This window comes from Vanessa tameamea, chromosome 21 (assembly GCF_037043105.1).
Source record: "Vanessa tameamea isolate UH-Manoa-2023 chromosome 21, ilVanTame1 primary haplotype, whole genome shotgun sequence".
Taxonomy (NCBI): Eukaryota; Metazoa; Arthropoda; class Insecta; order Lepidoptera; family Nymphalidae; genus Vanessa; species Vanessa tameamea.
In genome coordinates this window covers 3,380,614-3,405,681 of record NC_087329.1, presented here as the reverse complement: position 1 = coordinate 3,405,681, position 25,068 = coordinate 3,380,614, and the positions used below count along the sequence as shown (strand labels likewise).

The window sequence follows — 25,068 nt, the reverse complement described above, 5'->3', positions numbered from 1 at the left end:
TATTGCTTGTAAACCTATCCATTTTCCGGGATAAAAATATTCTGTGAATACCAAGGGTTGACCGAGTTCTATTCAAATTCATCCAATCGGGTTTTGGCGTTGCATGCACGGACAGATAATAAAAAATCTGTTTTTTTTTCACCAACACATACACGATAAATCCTTTCCCCTTCGATATTTTTTTTAAAAAAATACATACATACGTATCTACAATACTAATGTTAAATGTAGATATAATTAAATAGTAAATGCTAACTAAAATTACGAAAAGATAATAATATATTTTATTCCTTCATATAAAACTTATAACAATACCTAATTAAAATTGTTCTTTGCTCCGATAAGATAAAATACTTTATAGATAAAAATAATCAAGAGACACGCGATTGCGAATAAATTCTTCTAGACGTAATACGTAATGATATTATCGTAATAATATATAATTAATCACAATAAGAAGTCAAATTTGGCAAATTAAAAAGACTGCAAGTGGAACATTTCTTCCTAAAATGTAGGACTAAAAACGCTGACAAAATTATTTTCAAAACGAGCCTAATCTTTTTAATAACGAAAGTAAATATTTTTATGATTACGTTCTTAAACTATTCATCAGATTGTGAAGAAACTTTGGTGAGGTATTCTACATAAGCCAGCGCCTACTATCCCTAAAAAACGAGAATATTTTTTTGTTTTTGTCCTTCAATGTCAACGTTTTATGCATACCTAGTTCTACCCGTGCGATGCCGAGACTGGTAGTTACTTTCTTATATAATTTTCATTCCGAGGTAGTACGAAATTTAAAAATAGGTATCTGTATATGAGTTAACACGATGGTAGGGCTTTGTCAGGCTCGTTTGGTTAGTTGCCAGCCACGCTTCATTTGTACCGTTAAAACATCAATACGTTGCATTGCTTTGTGCGCATTTAAAAGGCGAGTGACCCAGTCACAATCACAGGCACCAGGGACTCAATATTTATGGTATGGTTGGTGGTTTACATTTCTCGCAGAGCCAAGTGGTTCTCTGCCTATTTAAATCAACAAATTAATTATTCTTGATAGCACACTTACATTTATATTATTATTATTATTTGATTTTTCTTTCTCTTTTTTTCTCCCTTTTAAAGGGGTAATAAAACAGATACACGAGCCTAAGCCAAGTGTATCAGCCTTTGTAGAGTTAAGCATATGATGATGACAGGAATTTACGTGTGAGACGGCAAGTGTTGAGAATAACTGCTTTCTGGATAAGTGTAATGGTGGATGCGGGCATTTGCAGGGCGTTTAGGTTAGTCGAAAGGGTTTTTGGGACAACGCGCGTTGTAGATATTACAATGGGCAAGATTTTTACATTATCTACTAGCCATTGCCTTTTGATTTCGGTAGCCAGTTCTACGTATTTTGAAATCTTTTCCTAATAATTTCATCGTTAATTACGTCTGACCATTTCATTCTACTATTTGTGGGTTTATTTTGCGTTAAAGTCGGTGTCAGATGCATAAGACTGTTAGTTTGATGGGCTTGTGAATGATATGTGAATCTGTCTATATTTGTTGTTTTACTTCACCGCGTATATCATCAAGTGTACTTTGTGATAGAAGTTTTCTTCTTAAGATTGCCCTTCTTTGGTCTCCTAATCGTTGTCGACTGGCCTGCATTTCGGGGAATTTGCCATCGAACTCTTTATGTAGCGACTCTAAATATGTATTCATATGTGTTGTCTCACACTTGTTATTGTAAGATATTTGCGCCATATGAATCGGTTCATATCCTCAGTCCATTTTTTTCGCACACGTAGAAGGTCAGCAGTGGGTACAGGGTTGATGGCGAGTGCCTTCTGCACAACAGCTGTTGACCTTGTTGACCTTAATGAATACAAGGATAATGGTGATGAGTTCAGTGAACGAAAAAGACTATGAGTGGCAGAAGGAGATGGTATGTTAGAGAAGAGTGAGTGCTCTGAGGATGAATTAGATGATGGTGAGAATGATCATTCGGCTGTAGTCAATTTTTCGAGGGGAACTTACCTGCTCAGTCCCCCGTCGCCAACGGTTCGCATGCTGTGACATCCAGCGTTAGCTCCAGATGTGCCCCGGCGACCCCCGGGCAGCGCCCGTAAACTATATGTCTTATTTCGACTTTCCATTATTTTCTCCATAAGATGGGTTTGGGATCGTTAGTTTAGGTAGGTGTTAATCATTTATTGGTAAGATGTTAAAACCAAATAACTAGTGCCATGTACCCGTAAGCACCCCCACCACGCCAAGGTGATCCCCTGGGGGGGTTATTATTATTATTATTAGACGATCTTGCGCCTGTCTTTCCGAATGCGATTGATATGGACTCAGGATAATGTTGACTGTATTTTTTGAATATCAACCCTTAATTAAGTTAGGGTAAAAGCTATAAAAGAAACATTTTTTTTTATTTTGTGATACAAAAAAACCAATTAAAATGGTTAAATAAATCTCTACATATAAGATGTAAATAAGTAATTTAGTGATACGTAATTATTTTCTGTATTGGGAAACGAAGAAATCGCCGACATAGAATTATTAAAATTCTGTACCCTCAATCTTATTTTAAACTATTTCAATTATTAGCCTAATTTGTTATCTTAAGTAAGATGTATCATATTCTACTGCCCAGTTCCTTTGTCACTGAGCAAGAAAACTATTACGCCCCACCCCCCTATGACTGCTTACGTGATATTTAACGACTCTTATTAACAAATGTTTTTAAAAAAAAAAAATAGCCCAATATCACTTACGACAAAATACTTAAAATAAAGTTAGAATGGCATACTTTTTAATTTAAATAGACAGTTTGAACGCACAATCGTGACGGGTCGATAGTGTACAGGTACCGGCAGATTATGACGCAACTTCTATTTGGCAAAGCGACCATGACTCCGCGACTGTCAAGGTCTTAATAGCTTTCAAATGATGTGTGAAATCTTAGATGGTAAAATTAAAATGAATACTGTTGATAAGAAGCAACAATTAGTTATAAAGTCAATACGTTCTGTGGTAAATCTTACTTTAATTTGAGGTTTACATAGTTAAGGCTTTGTGCAAACCCATCTGGAAGAGTAGGTGATGACCTACTCTTTACTTTTTCTACAGTTAAACGGTATTACTTAGTGTTTAGAAGTGTGATTGAGACATGACATCTTAGTTTATAAGGTAAATCTCATTGGCGATGTTAAGGATGTTGAATTTTTCTTATAGCGCCAGTTTTTATGGGCGGTTGTGACCAATCAGGTAGTCCATTTGCTAATTCGCTTACATATTATAAATAAAATAAATATGTATTTGAAAATTGAAGATGTTCGAATATTTTCTATTAAAATTCTAATGCTTAGCATACAAACTTAAAGACATTCGATAAATATTTATTGGTCAATTATTTATAGGCACAAACTAGATACAGGCTGGATACGAGCCAACTTTAATATAATTATTTTTTTCTTATTTTAAATTTATTTAAATACAAACTTCAAATACAAGAAAGTTTTAACTGGTTGCCTCAAATTATAAAAATGAAATTTTTATTTTATACAATACATAACTTGAATTCTGTGATTTGCATATCGATTTAACATATGATGATGGATTTGATGATTGCAATCAATACATGGATGGATATATTTTATCAATGGCAGAAATGCCACTCTTGCTTCGGTATGGTAGCCACTAATCTCAACATGCCCCTAACGTCAAACGTCTTCAAAAATTAATTCTATCTATAACTTTAGATACTTAATACATTTCATAAATATTTTTTGCCAAAGACCAGGCACCTTTAGCTGAATTACATTTTTTTCTAAGTACGCGTTTGAAGCCTTTTTTTTAGCATTAGCATTAGCAGCCTGCAAATTTCCCACTGCTGGGCTAAAGGCCTCCTCTCCCTTTGAGGAGAAGGTTTGGAGCATATTCCACCACGCTGCTCCAATGCGGGTTGGCGGAATACACATGTGGCAGAATTTCGTTGAAATTAGACACATGCAGGTTTCCTCACGATGTTGTCCTTCACCGCCGAGCACGAGATGAATTATAAACACAAATTAAGCACATGAAAATTCAGTGGTGCCTGCCTGTGTTTGAACCCGAAATCATCGTTTAAGATGCACGCGTTCTAACCACTGAGCCATCTCGTTTGAAGCCTTAGGCAGTTTTAATATTACAAGAGTAGGAAAATCCTTCTTTTTCTTCATTGCCTTTAAAGGTTCTAAATTTATTTAACGAATGTTTTTATTTAGTAGCCTTTGTTTTGTAAAATATATTGAAACAAATACGAAACGTAGAACTGCTATGTATTTTCGCAATTTTCATATACAGGGTTATTGGTAATTCGACGTATTCCCGTTAGGAGGTGATAGGGGTGATTATTTGCGGTTATTTTAACCCCCATATGCATTATGCAAAAGTGAACCATTTTTGAGTTATAACGTTTTTTAGATTTTTTCAAAAAGTCAAAGATGCAACTTCAAAAATTTATTTAAAAAAAAGTATCAATTATAATCTATTTTTTTCTTTTTTCATTGGGGGTTAAAATAATCGCAAATAATAACCCCTATTACCTCCCAACGGGAATACGTCGAATTACCAATTACCCTGTATATATATCCAAATATAGGTCGACCAATAAAGATAATGAGAGAAAAGAAGGAATAAAGGATCCCCTTAAATACGTTACGAGACTTCGTTAATATAATTAAGATATCTGCTTATTTAGAAGAATAAGGCGTTTATGATACGAACTTGTGGTATTAAATATATTGCTCACTTCATAAGGGCAGAAAATAATTATATATTCCAAGGACAAGATATGTTAGACAAGGTCACACATTCAAAAGTTATATTTCCAGAAGTTTTACACGACCTCTTTAGTCTTATTTTAAAAGCAACTCCAAGTAAATTTTGGCCAGTCTAGACTTGTCAGGTCACAGTTATAGAGCGAGACTCCAAAACAGATATCGATTGCTTTAAAATAGAATAGGCGGCTGCTTTCGCCTCCACTTACAGATAAGTGGGCTAAGTATTAAGTGTCAAATCTAAGATGATTTTTACGGTCTCACCATGTAATTTGCTGGAATGTGTCTTTCTTTCGGTAATACTTACATTTTCAAAATCTGTATTCGAAGATTTGTTTGTATGATTAGCTATATTGTTTCTTGGAAACCAATTTAAATATATATATATATATTTTTTTTTTAAATTTTAATTACAGACATGTTAAGGATTGACGCATCAAGGTTTTCTAATAAATATTGCTAGAATAAGGTTTTCGTCTTAATTTCTTCTAAAATAAAATATTCTATCAGGCATATCGGAAAATTAATTTAGTTACATTACTAAGCATAAGTTTAATGGGCATGACAATGGGCCTGGGCATAGCGTGGGCAACAGGCGAAAATTTTAAAGGATAGTCAGGTAAATTGTATAGAATTATGTTTCTACTTTTTATAACCCGGACACAAAAATGTCGTGCGCGCTGAAGAGTGGGATATAATGGCCTTTGTAAAGAAGACGGTTATGCCATTGTTATTAATTGAAAAAAATTAGGAACAGTGATCTCATCTACTGTAGTATTTGCGCAACTTTATGACGTAACACTGTTGAGATTTGTCAAGAGTTAAAAACTAATTGAATAATAAATCATAATGTATTTATAAAAAAATAACAGGTACCGCAGTACCTTTTATTTTTAAGACTTAAAGTAAATAGATTTTAAGCAGAACCCAAGGCTGCATTTTGCCGTTTGTGTAATGAAGTCTGGTCATTTGTGATCTCCAAGCCCCATGCCGCAGCGCAACATTCCTGCTCTAAACCCACGCATTTATATCTTAAAACCTATTTGCATTCCATCTCATAACAAAAACAAGTTGAACAAGTGCTCTAATAACCAATGACGGAAACATGGAGATGTTAAAATTTTATTATCATTATTCTCTGTTTACTATTTGTTAAAAGTGTGTTCAGTTAATAATCTTAAATAATAAATGTCATTAAAAGACAATTTTAGCTGTGTTTGAACTCAGTCCTATTTTCCTAGATAAGAAATACCTTGGATATGATATGATATGATATGATATGATTACGGCATTTAGGAACAATTATTTTTCTTACTTTATGAAGTGAAATTACTGCAACACCTTCAGAAAATCAACTAAATTTATAATAAATTACTAAATTTAAAGTCTAGAAGTCAGAAGTTAGACAATAAGAAACTTGTTTCTATTTTTTTGCAAATATCTTTGTAATATAAATTTTGAAGATTTTGTATGAACAATATTGTTTATTATTATTTATTGTTTTACGTTTGAAAATGGTCATATTCTAGTGGTGATTCTGAATATCGTAAGTAAATCCTAACCATTATTTATTCAACCGCCAAACAAGAATGCTTTGTATTGCTATTATAAAGCTATATTCCTGTTTGACGAGAACTCGTGTAATTACAATCACAATTTCTGAAGGTACTTTACTACGAGCAATGATTTATTTACCTAATGCCATTTACAATTCTATCTCGATACATTAAATATTATTACAAACGCAGCATATCGATTGTAGACTAGACTGTATAAGATGATAACGAATATTTAAAAAAAAAACACCTATTTGCCATTACCGAAAAATAAATTATATTAAATAGCAGTTTAACATTAAGTATTAGATCAATTTCGCCAGAAAACTGGGTCAAAAATATAATTTGGATGGGTACATTTATTTCAGAGCGCAAGTCGAATAATTGCCTGTAAAAAATTGGCTTCACCATTTATATTATCATATCAATTATCAATAATTTTCTCGGGTAAATTTCTTCGGGCTTTCGCAATTTAAAACATTCCTTGCATAACGGCTTTTTTTAAAATATTATTCGAGGTATCCTGGTATTATTACTATTATTGGTATTTTTTTCTAATTCTCTGAAATATATTTTACTTACATTTATTAAGATAAATATATAAAAATATTACAGAAACTAATAATATGAGTATAACCCATAATATTTCTGGTTGCTGATTAAAAGAACATTTCAATACGAGTTTTGAATTTTGAAACCGAACATTTATGTACAAAGAGACATGTAATACGAGGGGAGGTCCAAATGTCCGCGGAATGTTTTTGCCTTCGTTCTGTTAATTATTATTTTTAAATTTGGAAACAAGTCAAAGTTACTAGGGCCATATTTGTATAAGCAACTATCGAAACTTTGCTCTTATGTAAGACGCCTTCGAATAATGTACCACCCCTTATAGTCTGCTGCCTTGACTCAGGTTCAATGTGACGAACCCATGACACCAATGACACTTTACCCCAAACCAAAATCGGTATAAGATCCTCACGACTCTTCCGTTTTGCTTAGTTGATTTGCTATTGTGATAGTTCTCGGCGGTTTTTGTCATGCAAACAAGCCTGGCAAATGTACACGAATTAATTATAATATTGAATTGATTAAAGTTTAAAGTGGGCCTGTTATTAAAGTTTGACCTAACACATGTGCTAAAGAAAATCATAAAATATTAATTATCAATTGAAGTTGACATAAAGTACTTAAGTGGAACGGAAATTCCATCAGTTCGACATCACTTATTTCGTGCCCATAATCCGACACTTAAAAGAGTGTGGCAGCTATAGCTACTTATCCGACTAATTGAATGCCCTTAAATCAACTGTCAATGTGACTTTTAACCGATTACAGAGATACTAAGAAAGGTAAAAATATATGTAAAATATAAGCATAACTCTAGCACTTTCGTTTTAGAAAAAAAAATGTGATTCTTCCTAACTCTAGTAAATATAAGCTGATTTGTACTCGAATAAAATACATCAAATTGTGAAAATCGCTTTCAATGATACGATTGTGTTATTGTATTTAATTGTAAGTTACGAGAGTATCTTTAAATAAAATATATATTATATTTTATTTTTATATATACGATAAGATGATACGTTTAAAATATATATATATATATCCATTAATTTTAGGTTATTCAAATCCAACGAATACCATCGCGTAGACGGACACAACAAAATGGGTTAAGTGATGATTCAAAAGTGAATTGGTGTTTTTTTTAGATTTCTCTACATTTGAGATTTGTTGATAAGGCTAAATTCTTCTGCAATGCTTTTGTGTTTATGGTTTGATTCTATTATACCCATTTAAGTTTATAAAATATTATGCAGCATTCATACATTAATTGTCGAAAAATTAGATAATTATGCTTTAATTATTTGTACAGTTAGTCTAGTTATAATAAACACAAAGAATATAATAACAATTATATTTTTATATTAAAATTAAAATAACAATTATTTTCATGTGAAGATAGGAATCGCGCATGAGAGTACAGGCATCGTTCATGCTTGAAAAATAAGTAGGTATCAATAACTCCTGATTAGGTAATTGAATTACATATAATTTCATATTTTCTTTTTTTCAATATTTAATAGAAGATATTTTTTCAAATTGTATACAATTAGCTAAAATTTAAATAAACTTACAAAATATCGCGTGACTAGAAAACGCGCCACGAATGCATGTGACGTCATAATGTTAATGTATGTACTTATGATGATGAGAACCAACATAAATCGTTAATATCACAAGATGTAACCTTAGTTTATCTGTATTTTCTAAAATCATTGAAAAAATATATGTTTTTGCAAGAATAACCTTTATTATTATTAATATTACCCGTAGGTACTAAACCTACGGGTACTATTAAACTTTCACTTTATAATTTATTTTAATTACGAGTGACGGTCTGGTTTGTTTTTATAGAGACAATCGGGGAACAAGATATCATGAAGGCGAAACGATCGTACTTCGGATCGAAATGATAGGAGGAACTCTAAATGAATGAGAAAATGCCTCGATTGTTCTTTGATTTCATGATTTTTTCAATTGCTTAAGAATCAACTTAAATGTGTTTGTTGTTTAAATGCTTAAGTTACAAAACAAGGACATATAAACCAGAATATATAATATAATAAAATTACAGTAATAACCAATTAATCACATTTAACTTTAACTAATAGGTTAACGTTCTAACTAAAATAATTAAGAAAAATGACCATACGATCCATATAAGTTATTCATATTATTATTATCTGAGAATACACAGTGCTGTTTTAAGAAGTCATTTCAAACAACAAATTAATCCTATCAGAGAGCCAAAAATGTGTAACTATTAATGTATTATAACGTAGTAAATAAATGGAACGCCACGCTGGTATACATAAAGATAAAATGTATAGATTACAGACAGCGATCCAGCTGATCGTGAAACTGTATCGCTCGGCATGACAGACTCGGCTAGGGAAATGGCGCGAGGTTGCCGCTCGGCGTTCCATGTTTGAAACCGCCGCGTTGCCGCTCCGCGACAAACACACCGAACTTATTTGCCGATGCGAATTGGATAAGTTCGCGTAAAGACGTAGTCGTAAGTTTGTTTGTATGTAGTTGTATTGTGTGAATAAAGCAAAATACGATACGATATGGTTTCTTTAACAATTGTTACTCATCAATAAAAATAATTTCGAGTAGGTATTGCGTAACGATGACTTATTTCCAAGAGTTTAAAGACGAAACATTAATCTGATTTATCGGATGAATAACTATTCAGAAATAAACGAAAGATTTCAACTACATGTATGTACATTCTCACAGTGATAGGGTAGGTATTCCATGCACAAAAACATTAGGAAAATATTGAATAAGTTAGCATAATAATTTTAAATATCAATAAATATATATATTATAGAATATTTCAGGTAGTACTTACTACCTCAAATATTCAGTTTCGAAAACAACTTTCAATAGTGGAAATAATTTTTACTCGTTCTTAAAAATGCGGTATCTTATAACGGTGTCGACCAATTAAATATGGCGAAACGGGTTCTCATAATTTGGATTTTGCAGTTAATTGGCCGGGCCGTGAAAGAGACAGCATTGAACATGAACGCTTACTTACTTCTTTTTATAACATTAATATGGACCAAACGCGGCTAAACAGGCTCCTTAATATGTTGATATTATTAAAACCACTTTATTATTCGTGTACGTATATTTTAACTTTTAGCACTTAAGTACTATTCAGTAAAGATGATAATTTTATTTATGGATATGTGTGTATTCATTGCATTAATTCTACTTTACTTAACAATAAAAAATTAAAATGTTAAAATTGAATCGAACACGCAACTGCAGTCAATGTTGCTAGCTTCAATTATTTAACGTTCCACCGTGTATTTCAATAAAAAATATAGCTACATTTAACAAAAAGCAGGAGCGCATTTTTTGCACGTAACATCAAATTGATTTAACCCGTGGCATCGATCGGCGTGTTGCCGCACCTCGCGGACGGCATCCCCGCGACGTTGCCACTCGGTGCGCGCTATTATTATTTATTGTTGTAGCCCGCCCGCTGCACGCTTGCGTCACCCGTGCATTGCCCGAATATATCCTATACTATAATAGTGTTGTGCAGTCCTCGGGTATCCTCGATTTTTTTGGAATGTCGACCTCGACTGGAATCGATAACTTTTGTACATACTTTGATGTTTGTATAGAACTTACTGTCTTTCTATTTACTTTGAACTGCAAATAATAACAATTTTAAATACATTAACAACAGTCTTAGAGCTCTGTTTGTTTATTAATTTTCATTACGGACAATGTCGAAATGATATATCGAACAAAAGCAAAGCGATAGCTTTCGCCTTGATTTATTTGAATTCAACAGCATGAAGGTCTTGCTAATTTTCGAGGACTATGCTTGTCCGTTTCTAGAAAATATATTTGAAAAATATATATTGAAATCGTAGTGACTATTTTAAAAACCTTTTAGTCGGACTGACAATATTTCGTTCAGCATATTAATGAAGCTTATTTACATACGATATGTATGGGTTTTGTATATATTAAGAAACAGATGTTTCCAAATGCGCTGTGTTGCCATCACAATGCAGGTTCGATTAGCACGGTGAATATGTTCAGGTTTTCGGATCCTTTTGTTAATAATAAATCCCACTTACATTTTTTAACATTTTATGCTCCGACCACTATAGGGTTGTTTTTATTCAAGTTTAAATAAAAAATAAAAGTATACCGTACATATTCTGTTCAGACTTTAGTAATACTTAGCTGACTTTGAAATAAGGTAAGGTTACTTGATAAATTAAAACACCACTTACAAATTACGTCTGTCTCATGAACGGGATATAACAAGTTCGTATATTTATGTATATTTGTATATTAAATGATATCATATCAACAATTTAAGATGGTCAAAGGGTCCAAGAAAAGGATTCACCGTACAGTGATTCAACGGCCGTTGTACTATAGTTTCACTAGTGAAATGAAGACAATGACTTTGAAAGTATAGTTAAATGTGTTTCTTAGAATTCAATATATTATATTTTGTAATTTTAATATGATTATTTGAAATCTCATCGTTTAATTAAAGTGCTCCTGACTGTATACTGGGCATGATGGTCAAAGTCAAGGACAAGCTCACCTGGCAGGAGATATTGCGCAAACACTGATGCATTGTCCATTTTTGTTGACTCGCGTTATCCGATAGTACAGCCATTGGATATCTGGCGCAAGATAGTGCCTCGGAAAACACGAATGGGAATCAAACTTTAACTTCTTTACTTGTAGGGTACTACCACTAAAAATTGTAACGTAAAAACTCAACAAGTTTTCGATGGTGTCACTCAGACTTAAAACTGGGATTCCGGAATGTGCTGTCTTATAAGCCACGAAGTATACCAAAAAAGCAGTTTATTCGATAATAATTATTATTACTGACGGCAATCATAATTTCACATTACGATGAAACAAGGCATTGTTAAAAATAACGACTATATTCATAAAATAAATTTGAATAATAAAATATTTGAAGAAGAGATGGTAATCGTTAATGAGTGAATGCTGTTTAAGAGACTAGGGGTAGTATTTATATGAACGTGTAATCAATTATACTGTTCGTTTTTGTCTCATTGCTTAAAACCTGTTTCGGGTGTAATAAAACCATCTACCAAACTACAATTGCGTGATGACGTCACATACTCTGTCCTCTTTGAACTTCTTTGTTCGAAAAAAACTTATGTACATGAAAATAATTATGAATCCATTTCATCTTGTTCGTAATTAATTAATCTCATTTTACCTACACGACCCGCTCTGTAGCTCTGACCTGCGGATTTACTCGCTTTAAATTTGTATTACCTATAATAAAATGGTACGTAATAAAATAATCTCAAACTCGAAAATATTTACGAAAGCAAAACTCTATCCTGGAGGAATTTCGAAAAATTCTGAAAATAGTTTTTTGGGATAATCCCAAAAAACTATTTTCTATATACATAGGTACTACATGTGTGAAGAAATGGATTAAGCAAATATGTACGTAAAATATAATAACGTTAAAAAGTAAATTCAATCGTTTCTTTTTTTTCTATTGAACCCAATAGAATAGAGAGCAATCGATAATTTGAAATACTCTATGATAATCCTATTATTTGCGTTTATCCGGAAGATAAATTCGGTCTAACAGATAGACAGCTAGATAAAAATACAAACGTGTGTTTAAGTAATTTGCGGATTAAATTACTGCATTATTTTTAAATCGCAGACAGACACTTCAATTTCAATTATTCTTAACATTTCCCGCACACTCATATAAAATAGAATTATCAACAAAATGTCCAACTCTTCTTACGTTATCCCTATTCAAAGGCTGCTCGGAAAAGATAAAAGAATAAGATAGTAATGTTCGCTACTGGCATTTCTTATCGAAGTTCTTATTTTGCTGGCTGTAAACTTAAATTGCTTCCATTCGCAGACTTTTTTAAGACTTGTCTTTCATTTATATTAACTAACTTAAACCCGGAACTTCGTGCAGATTGAAATTCAAAAAAAATATGGACATCTATATTATATGTATGCCAATCCAATTCGTTTTGTTATAAGCGTTGCAAATGAAAAATATCAAATATTTTTTTGCACATTGACACACTTTGACTGGCGCACGCCTAAGTAAACAAATTATATACTTAAACACAACTGATTTTAAAATAATTAGATTGGCGTTCCAATAAGCTGCCAGTCTTTTCAATCATTTATATCCGAATTAAATAATAATCGTAATAAATAGTTATATTTATCTAGTCGAAATGATGCATTTTATTCTGACGCATTACTTACTGCAACATTAAGTTAAGTTAACTGTGTGAATTGTAAGTGAGCCAGTTTGATTACATACAGAAGGCAGATGACATCTTAGGTACCATAGTTGGCAAGTCATCAATGTTATATGAAGTTGAAATTCATCAGGTACCATCAGCTAACCCATGCGTTTCAATTGGTCATTTTTTTTAATATTTAGAGTAGAATGAAAACGTTTATGTCAAGTGACTAACGGTGATATATTTAATATCAAATTTCTATAATATATTCGAACGTAACCAGTGAGGACTCATATCGTGAAAAAAAGCATATATTAAATTCAGGATGGTGCTGTCCGTGACCAGGTTTAATTAGTACTTTCAATCAAAAAGAGAGTCATTGACGCTTTCCGAGTTGCAATGTTAACAAATATACATATAAGAGTTTTTCATAAATCCAATTATATATAAATCGTATAGCACGTATAACTTTCACTAACTGCATTTAAATAAAAAATACATAAAAATGAAAATAACTATGACACTTTATAATTAAAAACTTCAAAATCCAGCAGTAAACGACTCTTAACTGTTATTGAATATATATAGATTGCATTGTATTGTATATACTAGTCTTTTGGTTTTTAACAAGGCCACCAATAGAAAAGCTTTTATTTAAAAAAAAAAATACTAAGTATTCTTTTTCGCAATTTGCAGTGTTCTTAGGTTCGCACTTGACTTGACGTTTCTATAATAAAAATCGTTTTTGGAAAAGTACAGAATTGGTATCCATTAAATTATTTTGCAATGCAAATTATCTTTATTCCGTAAACTAACAAGTGTATAATAATCGTTATTAGATACCTCAATTACTTTTTAAGTCGTACCATAATACTCAAAATATGATGGCGTCCTCGCGTATTTCGGTCATGGCTAATCTCAACAACAACAAACTATGCAGAACACAGATGCACTCTTTATTTTTTCACTCCGACCTGGGATTTGAACCCAGGACTTTGAGATCTGCCTCTAAATATGTAGGATAATCGATTCGATCGATCTTAAAAGAAGAAAAAGTTGGATTTCTATAGATACAATATAGTTGTGAAAATTAACAAATACATATCTATTGAAACCTGTTATACGGCAATAAAAAAAAAAACGTTATCAAAATCGATCAGTTCTGCTTATACTCACCTATAATTTGCGTCATATAATAAATATGATGAGTTATACATGTGTCGTCAATTGCAAATATAAATAGCCATTACAATTATGTATTATTATTGTGCATTCATCTATATACAGTATCTAATATATTCGAATCTAGTCGTAATCATTATTAGAAGACAATATTGAAAAGTTATACATTTATTGATGATACGCTAATAATAATACTAGTGATATCAGAAACACCATCGTATATATGTATACCTACGTATACCATAGTGTAAGATACATTTATTTAGTATTCGCAGTAATATGTAGGTCAAATTAAGAAGTACTCCACCTACTAACTTCACCACGCACCCCATACAATATTACACTAGAATGTATAAACAGTAAAATGTCCATAACTAGAACTGGGAGTCGACTCTTAGTCTAGATTTTAAAGCGGGCGGCTGTATCGACCCGCTCCGTCTGCAGCGCGGGTCACTCAAGGTCACGGAACACGACAGATTTGTCGCTACTCTCTGGGATAAGAGCTTTAACCCAATGCAGCATACAAAACCATATATGTGTGTTAATCATTACCTATAATATATTTTTATACGTCCTCATTTATTGTACCACTTTGATTTGATGTTTTTACTTGTAATGAAATTATAAAGTTAGCTTCGATGTATATATATATATAAATAATGAAAACAAGTTTTTATATCCTAGCTTCGAAAATAGTATTTTTTTTACCGGATTTATAGTAACTATTTCCGTAAAATCTCACAGCGAGATCGTTCATATTAAATGGTTGACTATGTATGTAATATTTTAAAAAACCACACCACAAAAGTAACCACAAAAGATATACCATTGCGGTGTATTTTTTATTCCCTAAAAACACAATTACGAATGTGATAAAATTCATTGAAAGTACACACATGCGGGTTTCGTCGCGATATTTTCCTTCATCACCGAGCACGAGATGAATTATAAACACAAATTAAGGACATGGTAACGTCAGTGACGCTAGAGTGCCTTGTGCCTGAACCCGCCATGATCGGTTGAGATGCATGCGTTTTTAACTATTGTGCAAGCAAAGCTTCATAAAATAATATAAGAAATGTAAATAACCTCGTAAACTTACTTACTGAAATGATAATAAACATTCCCTCTTTCTCCCCCATGTCTGATTATAATACTATAATAAGTAATTCAAAATTCCGTCAAAATAGAACACTGCCACGAACTGTTAGATAATTAGAGTTATCATATTAAAATGTATATAATATATTACATTGCATTTTGCAGAATAATGTTTTTTTTTTCTTTTAATAAAATATTTCAAATGACAAATACATTAAAAATAACTACTTATGTACTCAGGAAATTTGAATCTCACCCTATAGAAAACAAATTATTTATTATTTTCAAAAAATAGTATTTATAATTGAAAGCAAGTTTAAGCAAAATGTAATAATGCTAGTTGCAACTAAACGTTTCTCGGCACTCGGTTGTGCTTGTGTAGGTACTGTCATTAACTGGTATGAAAGGCAATCCCACGATAATGGAACCGGTTACTCCGGGGTTACAGGCGGACGGACTTTCGCCTCAATTGATGTTTACATGTATGTACTATAGCTGACAATGTTACAATAATTAAAAATGACAATAGATGCAAATATCTTATTCTCTCTCTATTCTAGTACGAGAATTCTTATCAACGCTGATTAAAAAGGCGGCATACATTGATTTAAACCTATTCGTATAATGTATGTATAGTTAATTTTATTTATCTTGTATGAACTCATTGTATTAAATGAAAATCGAATGAACGATACACCCTCCCTAGAGATGTGAAAGTTGCAGGATCGATCCTCACGCCTTGGGCTATTGTCATCTGTACTTCTAGCACAAGCTCCACGCTTAAGGGAAAATAGAGATATAAGTAATTCCTCGACAACGATGTTGACGTTACAGTAGTTTCTCACAAAATTAAATATGATGTCGTACTCCAGTCATTTCTGTTCAGCGCTCTGTGACTTTTGATTTATTTATCTGATTATTAGCTATCTACGTGCTTTTGCTGCCACATTTCCTTTTTTTTTTTTTTTCATTATATTAAATAACTGTAGGTAACACTACTATCAACGTCATTGTCTTTTTTAAATTACTACAACACTATTTACAAAAGAGAACACAAACGTTACATAACAAAATAAGTAGGTTGTATGAGTTATATCGTATCACGGGTACGATAAACAAAAGACACGTGTTGGTTATACATACAGCTTGTATGTATGTAGGTGAAATTCAAGTTTCAACGAGTGTAATCGGAAGGGTCAGCAGTACCCCGGCCTCCTATATCGACCGCGCGACATTGCCGCTTCGAACACTTTCCCCGCGACGTTGCCGCGCCGTGCAGACTGAATCGTGTTGTTATGAGCATGACTTGTTGCTGTCTATGAGTTTCTAAGAAAACTTCTTTCTGGTTTCAATTTTTTATTATTATCCCTTAATATTTTTCTGTGCCTTTGTGACGTAATAAATAGTAATAAAAAAATTTTTTCTTAAATAATTATAACGGTTTTCTTTCAATATTTTTTATATATACTTAATAAAATTATAATTTCAAATATTAATGGGTGTTTGCTTTTTTATAAACCGTAACGTGAGAAAAAAGTAATAATAAAACGTTTGCTGCGGTTGGAGCGCTTTAAAACGCTACATTAATCATTGTAATTAAGTAGCGCAGCGCTTTTTATACTAAATGTTTTAAACTTTGAATATGCAAATTACATCCCGGGAATAGAAAAGAACATTCATTATCTATGGTCTTTTATCCTCATAAAGTATATGTTATTATTTATCTGAAAATTTTCAAATAAAACGTGATCTATTTTTAATTTCACAGATACTACAATATTTTGAAAACAAATGAAAAAATAATGCCCACTAAGCATTTATATAAGTAAATTTGAAAAAACCTTATCTTCTATATCACTTATGTTAAAACAGCTTTTATATACTGCATATACTGTACACATGTTGGTGTCCACAATGAAAGGACTGTTCTGTGGCTGTGATCGTGCTCTGGAACTGTATAGGTACTTCGCTGATTTTTATTAAATTATACATAAAACGAGTATTACTTATCACAGCATAAATAAACTCATTGAAATGAAAGGCAATATGCAAAACTATAACTTGTATATTTATTTATATTTAATGTATTAAAAGTAAGTCATTAATAATCTATAGTATTAAATTCGGGCTTAAAAGTAATTGCTTCTGACCTAATATGTTTTATTAACTTTAAAACCTCACACCTAAATTCCAGTTTCTGGTCTAAACCGAACTCTCTGACAGCTGGCAACAACGAATCGAAGAAAGACCTATCTTCATCTTCCGTACAGTGTGTTTCCACCGTTTGTATATTCGGCGTTTCGACAAATTCAATCTTATCAAATTTCTCGACGCGACGCCGCTTTAGGTTGACGATAGTCGAAGCTTCCTCATCGCTGTTTGTTGTAACTTCGATGTTTCTAGGCTTATTAATGCTCACGTTTTTCTCCTCGTCGGTGGTATCGTCCTCGCTGGTGTGGTTTTCGTTATACCGGCTGCTTAGGAAGGTCAAGTGTTTCGCGTACATGTAACCGCGTTTTCCGTCTTTGCGTTTTAGATTCCGGACGTATGCATCGCGTATGTTACGCCATTTGCTGTGTAGCTTGCGATCTGTAAGTTATGTTATCTATTACAGAATGCATAAATTTGAAAGTTGTTGATAGTATGGGAAGGTGATGTTTTCAATAGTTTTGTACTAATATTGTAAAATGATGAGAATTATATACAAAATATATTTGTAATGAATAATGTACGTAATAAAATGGCTGGATTAAGGACTTGAACTATGAATATTGTTGTCAGAACCTGTTTTACTTACAAACTTCTGTTTTTTCAACATCTTTCATATTATCGAAATCCGTTATGAAAACTCTAGCCACATTGGCCCAAGCAGTCTGCTTGTCCTTGGTTTTGTACCTGTAACCGTCACTAGACACATCCCATAACTCTTTGTGTTTCTTTATTTCGTTTATAAATGTTTCAGCATCCAATGAATACGTTGTCATTTTGAATGAACCACGTGTTATGTAATATTAGATCAGTTCAAATTACTATAGACAATAAAAGTGAAAAGCTATTAAAAATATAACGTAAATGTCATTTTTCCCCATTTTGCACAAAATCTTAATGATATAAATTTTATAATATTAGCTGATAAAAATTGTCCATAATGAATACGTAACGCTTTCACACGAACTTGCCGCGGCCTGGCAACGTGCGACGCAGCGACCGACTTGGCAACGCCGCGGCGGAGTTTATCAATAACGGACGGATGAACTTTACGTAGTATCGCTCGCTATCGTAGGATTATTGTAAACACAGATATATTTTTTAATGTTTACGATTGTTAAGTATTCACTAAAATATACGTTTAAGGTATAAACGCGTCGAACTGACACGACTAATCCGCACAGAGTGACGCACCCGCAGCGCGGAGTGCGACGTCGCTCGTCGCACAACGTGGTGTGAATGTAGACTCGGTCCTCATGCGAGTTTGAACTGTATGTCGTTGGAATAAATAATATCGAATGCGCTGCGTTCTAACCGCTGCAAAGCTAAGCGGCAACATCGCAAACCGCAGTGACCGCGCCGCGCCGCCGCACCGCCTTGTCCGTTGTTATTGGACTATTTTGCGTTCTGTTTATATGGAATTGTAAATACATTTGCTTTATCAAATATATTTAAATGAACATTTGAACTTATCTGACTATGTACAAGCAACTTTAGATATAGTATTTAGTCAGGAGAGATAGTCTATCGTACAGACATGTTACATACTATTAATGTATGATTCGTATGTAATTTCATCTCAAGATGCATTTATTAAGTGTATGCAAAGTATTTAGGTATATATTATTTAATTAATCATCAAATCATCTTTATTTAAAAATTATTATGTTTGTCAACTATTGTTTAACAGTTTATTACAAAAGTATACCTAGGTAGGTATGTGTGTATAGCTACAGGAAAATAAATACGTATGCTCTATTCCACCCATAACAGGAAAAAAGCCAAATAAACAACATTTGACAGCAAATTGACGCGATAATCATTAGTTAAGAGCTTGATTAATCTATGATATTCACTATGGTTTTGCAAAAAAATGGCGTTTTAAACGTCGATGAAACTGTTATCGGATTTTAAAAATATATTGATATATTAATCATAAATTTTTAGTAGTGCACAATATAGCTGAGTTATTAGCAATTCGCATGAAATACGTAAATCTAAGGTTTGTTTATCTTTTTTCCTACTTCCATTAAAATTTAAAGACTATATTTAAAACTAGTTGGGTTATAAATATAAAAATATATTAAATATGTAACCTATAGTCTATAGGCTAATGAGGACATGTGTTTTGAACGTTATGTTTATAATACCCATTTGTTATTTATTAATTATTATTAAACATTATAAATATTTACAACATTTACATTTAAAACATTAACAAACGCCCTGGATATTTGTTTTCCGAGCTTTATTTTAACGAACGACACGTTTTCAATAACAACTGGCAAGTTATTTTAGCGTCCATTCAACAGAAATCAGAATAATCGATTAACTCGTCCCGTTTCAAGGACGTTTTCATTTAGCGGCAACCTTTGCCTTTGTGTTAGTAAAAAGGGCTGTATAGAAAGTAATTTGTTGATTGAAACTGCTACCTACATGGATAGAAAATATTGCTATATGTTATCTTTGATGAAAAAATCTTTCTATTGGATTCACTGTTGAACTCATGATGTTTAGTAGGATTTAAATGATATTTCTGATTTTAAAATAATACATTCAAAACAAAAAAAATGATCGTCACATAAATAATGTATCGTATTTTTGTTTGAACAGGACAAACGATGGCGAAATCTTATAAATACTTTATGTCACAGATTTATGAGAAGTGCATAATCGCGGTTGGCTCAGAGCCTCGGAAAGTTTAGAATTATAGCGAAAGTTGAGAATTTGCAAAAATTTACAATTTTCCTTCACAAAGTTCGTTTCTGAACGATTACGTTCAGCGAGTGAGAAGTTTGGACTGTAATGCTGTTTGAACTTTAAAATGTTTTGTTTAGTTTTGTATTAAGTACGTGTTTCTGAATTATTTTTTTATTAAAGGTTCTCGAGTTTTAAACTAATGTCATTTTTGTTTCAGGTATAACAATTATCTGGTAGAAGGGGTAATTACTAAGTCAAATCTTTAAATATTAGCATTTATCACCATTTAATCATTTAAAAGGTTTTTTTTTTGTTTTCGTAAATCGATGAAATTTAAAAGCCAAAAAAAATAGAACCTGCTTCTTGTCTATCCGTCCGTCACAATAATTAACTTTGTGAATATTAAAAATATTTGATAGCAATGTTTATTTTACATGATGACTTATTAATATATAAAATAAACATACATTATAAAAAAATACCAAATGTAAAACACAGAATCACACAAGCGTAAACAGGGCAGCGGTTGCCAAGTTTGTCGGCTCAGAACTTTAGCGGCCAAGTTTCGTCCCCGGTGAGCTTACTTCGAATGTGGGATGTAAGCTAGTAACAATGTTTCTTGACCGAAACTCGTTTTAAAAACGCGAGATATCCCTAAACGATGTAATAAATTATATTGTAATTATAATTATTATAAAGTAGTTTTGTCTGAAAATGTTCTTATGTAGAAAATGTTATACATATTTATTAAAAATGAACAATATGTGTGTACCGACACCATAAAATATACACAGATGAGGAAAAAGTGGCGAATACAAAAATAAATAGGTGCGAATATTATCAAAATAATTGAAATGTTTTATTTAATGTAAGTACTAGCCTAGTATAGAATTTACATAAAACCTTCAACAACTTTCAATGGATATACCTACAAATCATATATAATTATAATATACTGTTTACATGTATAACTGTTTAGTCACACCACTTAAAAGATGAATTAGATATTTTAAAGTCTTAATTCCTCCAAATATATGTTATATTATAATAAGGATTTATATTTAATAACTTAAAAGATATTCAAGTTTACATAAAAATTATAAACAACGACCAAAAAAATTGAATCTTTTAAGTACTAGTTATCATAAATCCATGCGATGCATGCTTATATTAGTATAATGTACAATACAGTCGTTTTTATTTATAAAAGAAAAGACAAAAAAAAAACTCAAAATACAGCCGAAAAGCATTTTTTCTAAGCAACTTTAATAAATTTCACTACCACTATCTTGAATGTACGTATAAATTCTGTACTTTAATCAGACACTTTCAATTTGAGCTAATCTAACATAAAGGTTTACGTTAACAAAATGACGGGAAAATTCATGATTAACTAAGTCAATTCCATTTTCCACTTAATCAAAGACTCAGTTGTATCGTTCATCTATTCCGAACTATCCCTCCTTTGTTTGACCATTCCGTTTCTATCTGAACTGCTTCCAGGTATTGAATTATTGAAATGTGAGTTTACGGCTTCCTGCATGACATTTGCTATCTGAGCCCTCGCCCACATCTTTATATTCGCCGGTAATTGCTTCATTTCCGGTAGAAATGAGAGCAAAAATAATTTATCGCTGTCCCCATCGTCAGATATATCCACGGGGAAGACCGGCATCTCCAACTCTTCCGGAGCCTGGTCCCCGTCCGAACTGGATTTCTTTCGACGTTTTCGTCTCGGCGTATGACTTGTGTGACTACTGAAAAGAGGATCTTCGGTCTGGTTGCTAAATATCACCTGGTTACCATCTTGATCGTCACTGGAAAAATAGATTAATATCAGTAGTTCGAAATTTCCATAAATAATATAATAATAATAAACATATCCGATATCTTGCAGTTTAAGGCCTTGTGGAATTTAATAATAAAAAACAATTATACAATTGTTTTTAATCTGAAACTGTTATATAAAAAAAAAAAATGTTAAATCCACACCACTTTATTATCTCACAATTAATACGATTTCCTACATTCGTGTGACATTACATTCATAATGGTTAGCTAATTAAAGGACATCTACAAATAATGCCATTAATGAAGACTATCGATTTGTATTTATCGTAAGCATTTAATTCACAGTTATTTTAATTATTTATAAAGCAATTACGCGGTCCAACGACGCCGTCGCTGATAAATTACCAATTATTAGCAGATTATTGGGTACTTCGATTGAGCAACCTTTTCTGTTATTTGTTATTTGAACTTCAAGTTAAAATGCGTAAAGCATAAACAAAATCTATTGAAGTATAGAAATAGTAATTTGAATTGATAATTTATCTGATAAAAATATGTTAATCGCTTTAGGGGATCATATTTGATGGGGACATGAAGAAAATTGTATTCATTAGAACTTATTTTCAAATTAACCAGTACAGTTAACGAACATCTATACCATAAATCCAAGAAAAAAACCAACGCAGTAACAGTTGACTCGCAAAAAGCAAACCCGTGTATCATATGACGGATGCTTTATTTCCTACCTGTCAAGGTCTTCGGCCCCGCAGTTCATAACTCAACCAAGAATGCAGTTCTTGCTCATTATAGATAACGAGATTGTGTCAAAAAAAACATTTAAAATCAACATTCCAATGTTCGCTGAACTGAGGAGTGACATCAAATTCCTGTGATTATTATTATCGTCTTCGCTTTATTTTTGTAGATAATTAATTAATTTTAAATAATTTATTTACAATTTTTTAATGTATTACAAAATTAACATTTCTCTTCAAATATTTTTTGCACCAAATATTTACTGCAACATTTTCTATAGCCGGGCCTTACCTACTTAGCTAAAATTCAACCCTTTTAACCTTTCAAAGCCCTTCGACCCGAATCTCAAAGGATTTTCCGGTCGTATTCCTGCACTAGTTACTTGATTGGACTATTGTGCCTTTAAAGGAATATTAGCGCATCGAATATACATCTCATGAACAGCGGTGTGCCGTGGCTTGACTTATAAAGCAATTTAAATACTTAACTGGTAGTTTGTTGTTCGAACATGTGACTCAATTTTAATGTCGTTAATAGATCATAAACATTAGAAAATACTAGCGATTAGTAACTTATATTATTACTTAAAATAAGAGACCGAAAGCGTACTGCAGCTCAGTAAGGCGATCCGTTAAGACAGCACGGCTATCGTAATACATATGTGATATATATACTAAGTAAAAAGTGTAATGACCCCTTGAATCACTGGGCGTGATCAGATTGTATCGCTAGAGTGAAACTACTAAAGTTCCCATACTCACTCATCACTAACGCTTCCCTCGAAGCCGCCGAGGAAACTCATACGTTTGAAGTAAATGTAGACGCGTCGGTTGCCACGCGGCGCCGCGCGTCGAGCTCGTAGCTCCCTGTTGTACGCGTCCCGAAGTGAGCGCCATTTCCTTTGCAATTGGAGGACTGCGCGACATAAGGTCAAGATAAAACTAGAATATTTTTTTTGTTACTTGAATGTAGAATTTCTTTACTCCTTTCACCTTTTATATTTCAATTTTTTTTGTGATGTGATTTAAATTTTTTACAGTTGGATATTAGGCCGATAAATGTGTTGTTTCAAAAATAGCTTGTTTATTAAACGTGGTTTACATAAATTTACTATGCTTAATTTATTACCAATATTTCTGAACTTCAGTCGAACGAACTAAATGGGCACAAGACATTAAAAAAAATAATGTATTAGGAAATTTTAGTATATAAATGTTGCAAGTGTGTATAGGCACCTCGATCGTATGCAGTTGCCTTATTAAAACTGTCCCAGTCGTCGTATATAGCGGCTCCGACCTCTTTCCAGAGGTGCAGCTTCTCCTCCCGGTCCGCGGGCTGCTCTGTCCGGTAAAGACCTGGACGCTTCTTTATTTCCTCAATCAAACGCGCCGGGTTCAATTGGTAAAGCGTTGTCTTTATCATGTCACTCGTTTTGCTGCATAAATAATATGTTTCATTACATACGACAACATTTATCATAAAATAAAGTCGACAGAATTATGAAACTAGAAGGCGGAAATAAATATATATTTATCGTTATAGTATTCGCAACCAATAATTATGAAATGCCTTACTATTAAAAGTTAATGCTTTTTCAAAATGGCAGTTTGTGTCAGATTTTTGAATGCGGTGAATCAACCTATCAATTATGGTTATTATAAACATCATGTTTAATGTTACACGTCTTCCTAATATATTTTATATACTTAATAATTGTAATATATATTTATATATCTCATGTAGATATAGTATACATCAATACAACAATTGGAATCTTTAAGGAGCATTGTGTAAGTCGTAAGAATTTGTGTTGATCTCGATAAAACACATAACAGTACTCACCTTTACTACTTATACACTTTCCAAAAGCTAAATCTGTATGATTTAACACAAAGATCTCAGAGTAAGATCTTGTAGGTCAGATTAACGTTTGTTATGATGTTGTTATGCGACAAAACTGACGCACACTCGGGTCGGACCGCGCCGTGCGACTGCCGCGGATGCGCGCGTTGGTCGCCGGTGATTGGCCGGGTTGCGACAGTCGGCCCGCCCCCTGCGACTCAGCAGTCGCACGTCGCCTTGTGAATGACATTACGTCACTTGTTGTTTTTTTATTTTTATTGACAA

General features: G+C 32.5%; 3 protein-coding genes across 3 annotated transcripts in view; 1 reads left to right on the top strand and 2 right to left on the bottom strand.

Moving 5' to 3' along the window:
• LOC113394141 (uncharacterized) overlaps positions 1 to 25,068 on the top strand; it is a 115,929-nt gene that overhangs the window by 5,136 nt on the left and 85,725 nt on the right. The window lies entirely within an intron of this gene.
• On the bottom strand, positions 17,534 to 18,905 carry LOC113394144 (uncharacterized). Its single transcript, XM_026631354.2, has 2 exons — positions 18,284 to 18,905; positions 17,534 to 18,075 (listed from the first exon to the last, which is right to left on the bottom strand). The coding sequence occupies exons 1-2, from the start codon at positions 18,468 to 18,470 to the stop codon at positions 17,588 to 17,590; spliced, it is 675 nt and encodes a 224-aa protein (XP_026487139.1). The 5' UTR covers positions 18,471 to 18,905; the 3' UTR covers positions 17,534 to 17,587.
• Positions 21,514 to 24,956, bottom strand: LOC113394143 (uncharacterized). Its single transcript, XM_026631353.2, has 4 exons — positions 24,784 to 24,956; positions 24,177 to 24,376; positions 23,703 to 23,856; positions 21,514 to 22,211 (listed from the first exon to the last, which is right to left on the bottom strand). Exons 2-4 carry the CDS (start codon positions 24,361 to 24,363, stop codon positions 21,839 to 21,841), a joined length of 714 nt encoding a protein of 237 aa, XP_026487138.1. The 5' UTR covers positions 24,364 to 24,376; positions 24,784 to 24,956; the 3' UTR covers positions 21,514 to 21,838.

What these genes read in the sequence shown, in the direction of transcription:
- LOC113394144 (XM_026631354.2), bottom strand. Translation starts at nt 18,470, where the DNA reads ATGACAACGTATTCATTGGATGCTGAAACATTTATAAACGAAATAAAG. An exon ending in TGTTGAAAAAACAGAAGTTT is followed by an intron (nt 18,076 to 18,283) that starts GTAAGTAAAACA and finishes CATAACTTACAG; the next exon opens with ATCGCAAGCTACACAGCAAA.
- LOC113394143 (XM_026631353.2), bottom strand. Translation starts at nt 24,363, where the DNA reads ATGATAAAGACAACGCTTTACCAATTGAACCCGGCGCGTTTGATTGAG. An exon ending in GGCAACTGCATACGATCGAG is followed by an intron (nt 23,857 to 24,176) that starts GTGCCTATACAC and finishes TATGTCGCGCAG; the next exon opens with TCCTCCAATTGCAAAGGAAA. An exon ending in GAGGGAAGCGTTAGTGATGA is followed by an intron (nt 22,212 to 23,702) that starts GTGAGTATGGGA and finishes CTATTTTTCCAG; the next exon opens with TGACGATCAAGATGGTAACC.